The sequence below is a fragment of the Buceros rhinoceros genome, unplaced genomic scaffold (assembly GCF_000710305.1).
Source record: "Buceros rhinoceros silvestris isolate BGI_N320 unplaced genomic scaffold, ASM71030v1 scaffold883, whole genome shotgun sequence".
Lineage (NCBI taxonomy): Eukaryota > Metazoa > Chordata > Aves > Bucerotiformes > Bucerotidae > Buceros > Buceros rhinoceros.
In genome coordinates this window covers 47,458-54,690 of record NW_010401612.1, presented here as the reverse complement: position 1 = coordinate 54,690, position 7,233 = coordinate 47,458, and the positions used below count along the sequence as shown (strand labels likewise).

At 51.5% G+C, this 7,233-nt stretch overlaps 1 protein-coding gene across 1 annotated transcript in view; it reads left to right on the top strand.

Annotated features, from left to right (window-relative positions):
* Positions 1 to 7,233, top strand: part of CSMD2 (CUB and Sushi multiple domains 2) — a gene marked incomplete at its 5' end in the record, with an annotated part of 130,994 nt that overhangs the window by 114,859 nt on the left and 8,902 nt on the right. The window contains 5 exons of the mRNA XM_010132318.1: positions 367 to 543; positions 1,361 to 1,540; positions 2,750 to 2,923; positions 4,035 to 4,208; positions 7,114 to 7,187. Coding sequence (XP_010130620.1) covers positions 367 to 543; positions 1,361 to 1,540; positions 2,750 to 2,923; positions 4,035 to 4,208; positions 7,114 to 7,187 — 779 coding nt within the window. The remainder of the gene's footprint in view (positions 1 to 366; positions 544 to 1,360; positions 1,541 to 2,749; positions 2,924 to 4,034; positions 4,209 to 7,113; positions 7,188 to 7,233) is intronic.

Sequence of the window (7,233 nt, the reverse complement as noted above, 5' to 3'; positions counted from 1 at the left end):
ATGAGGAGGGTGCTGCCAGGCTTGGCTGCGGTGGTGGTGAGCTGCAGGATCTGCCCAGGACAGGAGCAGAGCTTCAGGGACCAACCGGCTGCAGGGACAGTGGTTTTTCCGATCCCCTGCCAGGGATGCTGCATGCAGCCTTGGGATGTGCTGCCTGGCAAGGCAGAGCCTTGCTCTGAGCAGAGGAGTGGTATCGAGGATCCTCTTGGATGGATGTAGCTGGTTTTCTGTGGAATAGGCTGTTCTGTCTGAGCTGATCCAGGGGCTTTGCAGCTAATCTCACCTGTATTGAGAACAGTCAATTGAAGGATGAAAGTTTTGGGTGCTGGTTTGTTTTTTTTTTAACTTTGCTATTTTACTTTCTAGTTATATCCTGTGGAAACCCAGGAACCCCCAGCAACGCGAGAGTTGTATTTAATGACGGCTTGGTTTTCTCCAGTTCCATTATCTACCAGTGCCGGGAAGGCTATTACTCCACCGGAGTGCTGAGCAGGCACTGCACGGTGAACGGGACCTGGACTGGGACCAGCCCAGAGTGTACTGGTGAGCGCTGGGATGGATTCCTGCAAGGGGAGATGAGGGATGCTGCCAGCTCTCAGAATGGGTTGTCAGGGCATGTTGGATGCTCGCTGTAGATGTGCACACGCACACACGTGCCGTGCTGAGAAACTCAGCTAAACTGTCCCATGGTGGCAGCAGCAGCTGCTCAGCCTGCGATTCCTGCGAGCACCTAATGGAAAACTCTTGCTCTGGGTTTGGTTTTTTCCAGTTGGATGGTGGGAGCTCTGTAACAACTTCATGAGTAGATGTCAGCCGAGCTGGAGGGGCTCTGTGGGGCTGCTGCTGACCGTGAGCGTTCCTGCCTGCCAGCACCAGGACACACATGAGCAGAGCTCCTGCTCAGGAGCCCTTGGTGGAAGCGTGGCGCTTCCTCACAGCTCCTGCCTGCAGCAGGAACGTGGATGATGGCAAACGTGGTCTTACATAAGAGACAGTGACTAGGGTAGAGGGAGGAGGGGGTGCCATGGGCAAACTGTCTTCCAGCTAGCCTAGATCCGACCCAGGTTTTCTTTAATGTTTAATGTGCGTTAATACTCCTTCTTGCAAGGTTTTAATGTGCCATTAAGATCACTGCTCACTCCACTGAGTAGTTTTCTCCACGTGCTGTAGCCCAGCCTGCTGTGCAGCTCGTGCTGCTCTCCAGGTCCCCTGTGCTACACATGCTCCCTTCTCCACCATCAGTGGACCACTTCTGGCATGGAAAAATGCCCAGAACCGGCTGGTTTTGAGTTATTGCAGCTTCAGAAGTGTGAGACAAGGGGTGGTCAGTCAGAAATGCTTCTTTCTTTCCCTTTGGCAGTGATCAACTGTGGGGACCCTGGTGTGCCAGCCAACGGCATCAGGCTGGGCAGTGATTTCACCTACAACAAAACGGTGGTGTTCCAGTGCACGCCTGGGTACACGATGGAGTCGGACAGGGCATCTTCTCTAACCTGCACGAAAGACCGAACCTGGAATGGCACCAAACCTGCCTGCAAGGGTAAGGCTGGCTGCTGTAACTGTTGGGGGAAAAGAGTTTTACAGGGCACAAACTTCCTGTGACTTCTGATGAGGTCCCAGGCAGCAACTGCCAGAGTGCCAGGATTATCCCCTCCCACCTGGGAGCTGCTCAGCCCTGCCCCGGAATCCATCCCCTGAGTTGATGGCACAACCCGAATTTTACCACCATAGCATGAACACCTTGCTAGCTTTAGACCTATCACCGTGCTCTGCCTGGGAGGGAGGCGGTTCCGGTATCCCTGTAGTAGAGAAGGAAAAGTGAAGCACGGAGCAAAGGGACTTACTGTTCACAAAATCTCAGATCAAACTCGAATGAAATATTGTGTTTTGCAAGCACACTTTGACATCATCTGTAAGCCTGAAAAATGTTTCTTCCCACTCTTTTCATTATTTCTCCGTTCTGAGATCACCTCTGTAGTTCAGAGATAGGGAAGGAAAATAACAGAGCAGTTGCAGGATGGGCTGAATCTCTTCTGCAAGTGTTTTACTCGCCCACCAAGTGTAGATAAGGCTTGTAGCTGCATCTGGGTGCTGCTGTAGCAGTCTGGAGAATTCGTCTGTCATGATTCTAATACAAATACAGACCACACAGAAACTATCAAATATGCTCCAGTTCCTTCAGAGGCTGTGAAGAGCAGTTCTTACACTCCTCTTTCACTCTCTCCACTGAGCTAATGCAGGAATAACACAGAGTGTGGCCAGAGTCTTGTTCGGAGACCAGGCTGATGTGCATGAGCTGAGCATCTTTCCCAGTGCTCCCCTGAGCTGGAAAGCAAAGCACTGCAAAAATGTCATGTTGAAACACCCCAGAGTGGATGAAATACAGACTGGTTGAGGATTCAGCTGCTAATCTGAAACTCAGCCAGGTTGTCCAAAATGTATGAATGAATCGTTTAGGAATTTTACTGAGTTTTCACATTAAGTCATCACGGTGGATTCTTGGCTTCAGCTGGAAGTGAAGAGCAATTCCAAAAGCTGGCTTTGAGATGTGGGATTTGGTTATCTCCAGACTTCAAAGTGAAGTCCTCAGGTTTGCAGCTGGAGAGGTTTGTAGAGCCCCCTGCTAGGCCAGTCCGGGAGGTGCTCTCTGAGAGCAGAGTGTAACTGAGATCGTACAGGAATTTGCTTGTTATGGGGGATAAGTGAGCTGAGAAGTCGAGAACTGAGCGTGCTTCTGTTTTCCATTCAGCTATCATCTGTAAATCTCCACAAGCCATTCCCAACGGCAAAGTGGTGGGCTCCGATTTCAGCTGGGGCTCCAGCGTGAGCTACGCCTGCCTGGAGGGGTACCAGCTCTCCCTGCCCGCCGTGCTGACCTGCGAGGGGAACGGCACATGGAGCGGAGACGTTCCCCAGTGCTTCCGTGAGTAGGCAGCTGTGTCTGCGTCCACGGGGAATTGGGTGGAGGGCTGTGCTTAAACCCCCGTGGTTTGGGACTGCACTTGAAACGCGGTTGTTTGATCCATGCCCAACATCTCTGGGTTCCATGTAGCTGGTTTAGTGTCAGCTCTGCCTGGCCCGGCAGTACCACACGGCAATGCTTAGAGCGCCCATAGCCGAGTCTGAGTGCTCTCCCCGCCTCCAACAGCAGCCGGGTTGCTGGGAGTCTTGGTTTGCCACCCCCGTGACGAGGCAGTAGTGGCCATGGGGATGCAGTCAGTCACTCCACCTCTTGTAACAGAGATGCGAGGTCACGTTTGCGACAAGTCTGAGGATCTCACATCTTCCTGTGCACCAAATAGCTTTAAAACTGGCTGTTTGTCCGTGTGTCTCTCCAGCCACTGAGTCTTCTGCAGTCAGGCTCTTGAAGCTGCTAAAGACCGTAGGAGAAGAACCTCTGGCAAAGGGCACTGTGGTGTTGCAGCAGAAGTTTGGAATGTTTTGTGAAGCCAGAACTTTGGCTGGGTGGAAACCTGTTGCTAATGCAAAAAAACAAAACAAAACAAAAAAAAAACGAAAAACAAAAAAAAAACCCAAACAAACCCAAAAACAAATGTTAAATGTCTCATAATCGTAATGCTGCAGGCAGATTTAAGTTCCTTTTCCTGGCTGGATGGCTGGCAGCTGCACAACAACCATTTTCACATTAAATCCTTCAAAGCCCTGCCTGTGTTCCTCACACCTTTCCCTGGATCTCGTGTTATTACTGGGCTTTCTGTGTGACATGGAACCATACAGCAATTTGACATCATGCAATTAGAGATACATTTTCAAGCTAAGCGTGCTCTTAGGAAAAAACGAAAAAAATAAAGAAAAGATGGGGGAGAAGGTGGAAGTTAATTAACAGCAGCTGACAAAAAGAGTATTACAAGGAAAGCAGCCAGCAATGCCTTCCTCCACTAATTCCCTCGTCAATCAGGGAGTTTGGCGGGGAGTGGTGAGGTTTGGGCCACTAATAGACCTGTCTTTAGCTCATTAGCATTGCTTGCTCTTGAGGAGGCTCGTCACAACCCGCGTGTCTCTGCCTGTTGCAGCGGTGTTCTGCGGTGACCCAGGGATACCCGCGCAAGGCAGGAGAGAGGACAGAGGCTTCACGTACCGCTCCTCCGTCTCCTTCTCCTGCTTAGCCCCGCTCGTGCTGGTGGGATCAGCGCGGAGGTTCTGCCAGTCCGACGGGACGTGGAGCGGGACCCAGCCCAGCTGCATAGGTAAGGGGAGGCTCCTCTGCAGCTGCAAGCAGAGAGCTTGGAGCGGTCGCTTTGCTTTTCTGTTTGTACCAGAGTTGATTTTCTTTTCTGGGTTTGCAGAAATTAGCACTTTGTTCCCCTGAAAATCGGGACCTGTAGGGATGATGCCTTTGGTTCTTGCACACTGACTGGTGGCAAACTCCCCATCTGCCCTTGGGGCTCGCTGCCTAGATTCAGCACCTGTCCCCATCCTTCCTGCCCCGTTGGTGTCCTAGGATGACAGTCTCCTCCTTGTTACTGTTCCTCAGCACTGTGCTTGGGCTGCCAGTGGGCAGGAGGGAGAAGTTCCTCTGCAGAACTTCCAGGGTGACATTTGCAACCTGGGCTGCAAGGTTGGAGAGGTGTGTGAGAGCCCATGGAGGGTGGCACCATGCAGGGGTCCCAAAGGCTGGGGCTGCCTCAGTTAGCCCTGGGGCTTGGGGCAGTGCCCGTGCCAGTGCAAAGCTGCGCCTGCCCTCGTGCCCTGTGCCGTGCTAACACTGCTACACCCCTGCCAGCGTCAAATCGCACAGCGCTGGGCTCTGTGCTGCTTCCAGGCTTCCCTGGGGACTTCCAGCCCAGTGCACTGCTCCACAGAGATGCGTGGATTGTTATCAGCGATGGGACTGAAAATGCAGTTGGACCCGGGCTGCTGGGGAGCAAAGCTCTTCTGCTCACAGAACACTGCAGCAAACGCAAGTTCTGCCCGAAGGGTGCATGTGAGAGCTCTTGCTTTCTCTGCTGCCTTTGAATTTTATCCAGAACGGCAGAATAGCAGCTCCTAGAAGTATGGAAGTGCTGTATGGAGGGGTCAGAACCCTACAGGTTGCTTTGCCTAGCTGTGATGCTGGGATTCAGGCTGAAATTTCCACGCTTTCCTCAGGTGCCTGTTTTGGCTCCCAGAACCCCTTGAAACCTCCTGGGAGATGTGTAGTCATCACCGGTCACAGCATTCTTCACCTGTTTAAAACAAGAACTACGTTTTTGAGCTCCAGGTCTCCTGTGGTGACAAGCTGCACGGGCTGCGTGCTGTTACCATGACTGTCTGCCTCAACACCACCATCATCAGCTTACGTGGGCAGCTGGGGCAGAAGCCGATCACAGGCTGTTCTCTGTGGTTTTCATTCATTCTAGCTACAACTTAAATCCATCTCCAGTTACAGTCGTGTAAAAATACTCATGGCCTGAACCTCCACATGTGCTTCCTCATATTCAAAGGGTTGGGAGCACCTGCCTGGTGATGTAAATATTGGCTTTAAAAGCTTCATTCCTTTCTTGCAAGTCCTTGTCTGGGATCCTCTTGTACGTACGTGGCATCCAGCCCTTCAGAGCCATCTGTGATGGAACCCAGCAGATACAACTGGTTGAGCTGCTGCCGAGATGTACTTAGAACTGTCTCCCTAAAATAGACCCTGAGGAGGTAGGAGACCTTGTAAGGTCTACAGAACCTTAACTCCAAATGTCCATTTCTGACACAAGCAGCTGAACCCAGAGTGTTGTATTTATTCAGATCTTGCCCATTTTTGAGATCCATTAGACTTCCAGCACCATAGACCCCCAGAGACCAAGGCTCTGCCCTCCACCCTGTGTCATCCATCTCCCATGATGGGGCTCTTTATTTATTTTAGATGCTGTGATTTATGCGGGAGCTTCCATGGAAACTGCATCAGTGATAAATGACCAAAGCTCAGCAGAACCGAATGACAGAAAATTAATTAGCTTGTGCGCTGCAGCTCCAAATCAGCCACATTTTTGTATTTTAGTTACCGCAGCTCCAAGGACCTGGGGATGGCACCAAGTGAGAAGAGACCGATTAGTCAGATCATAAGAAAAAAATGCATAAAAAATGAACAGCCCTGCTGTTAGTGCAGAAGTTTTACTCCATTGTGCTGTAGCTGCAGGCTCTAGTGACAGGCCACTTCTGTCCCGCTCTGTTGGACTGCAGAGACAATCCTGTTAACTGGGGATTTTGAGTAAGTGTAGAGAGGGATTTGCTGGGGAGCTTGTGGTCCTTCTTGCAGTTGAGCAAGTTGAAGAAGGTAGGCTGGGAATCCAGAGCAGACTCTCATCTGATCACACTGGGATCCTGCGATGCTTCAGCTTTCCTGGCCAGGTACTGGAGCATCCCTATGGATTGAGCACAGCTCCATCCTGTGATCCGGAGGAGCGGGGAACCTGCTGCTGCTGAACTGCCGTTCAGAGGGAAGCTTCAGTTTCCTTTGCTCAGTGTGGGATGCTGATATTAATGTGGCGCATCTGTGCCTGAATTTCATTGATGCTCTGCTCCTGTCAACACGCTGGGGAAAGAAAGAAAGTGATAGATACTGGAAGGGTACCAGCAGGTATTCCTGCAGAATCATGTGTATTCATCTTGTGATGGATTGAGACCAAACGAGGCATAAAGAGAGATTATGAATCTGAGATGCATTAACATTTCCAGTCCTCATCTATCACTGCGAAACAGCGAGGATCCAAGGTGAGCGTGTGAGCAACAGCCAAGCTGAGCCCGGAAGGACGAAGGCGCTGACCTCGGGGTGGGAGGTGGCTGGAGAAGCGGAGGGTACAGCACTGGTGAGCCGGGTGCTCCGCTCATCGTGTATGGAATAGGGGAAGGGAAGTTGTCCTGACAGAAGCTTTCTGTTCTTTGTTTTCTCCTGGGTGGTGGAATGTCTCTGGTTGGTTTGTGTTGCAGCAGTCAGGGATTTAAGAACACAACGATTCACGTATTTTTCCTTGTCGCTGCCTATTTCTTCGGTAGCAAAACATTTCTGTCTTGTTGCAAAGGCGCCACATGACTGTTCTGTGAGGAGAGCGGGGGAAGGCAGAGCTCTGACGGGGCTTCCACCGCCACGCCTTTACAACACTGTCTCTGTTCTTCCCTTTTAAGACCCCAGCCTCACGACATGCGCGGACCCCGGCGTGCCGCTCTTTGGGATGCAGAACAACTCCCATGGCTACCAGGTACCGTCATGGCAGGGGGGGGCCCCCCCGCTGGACCCCGATCACT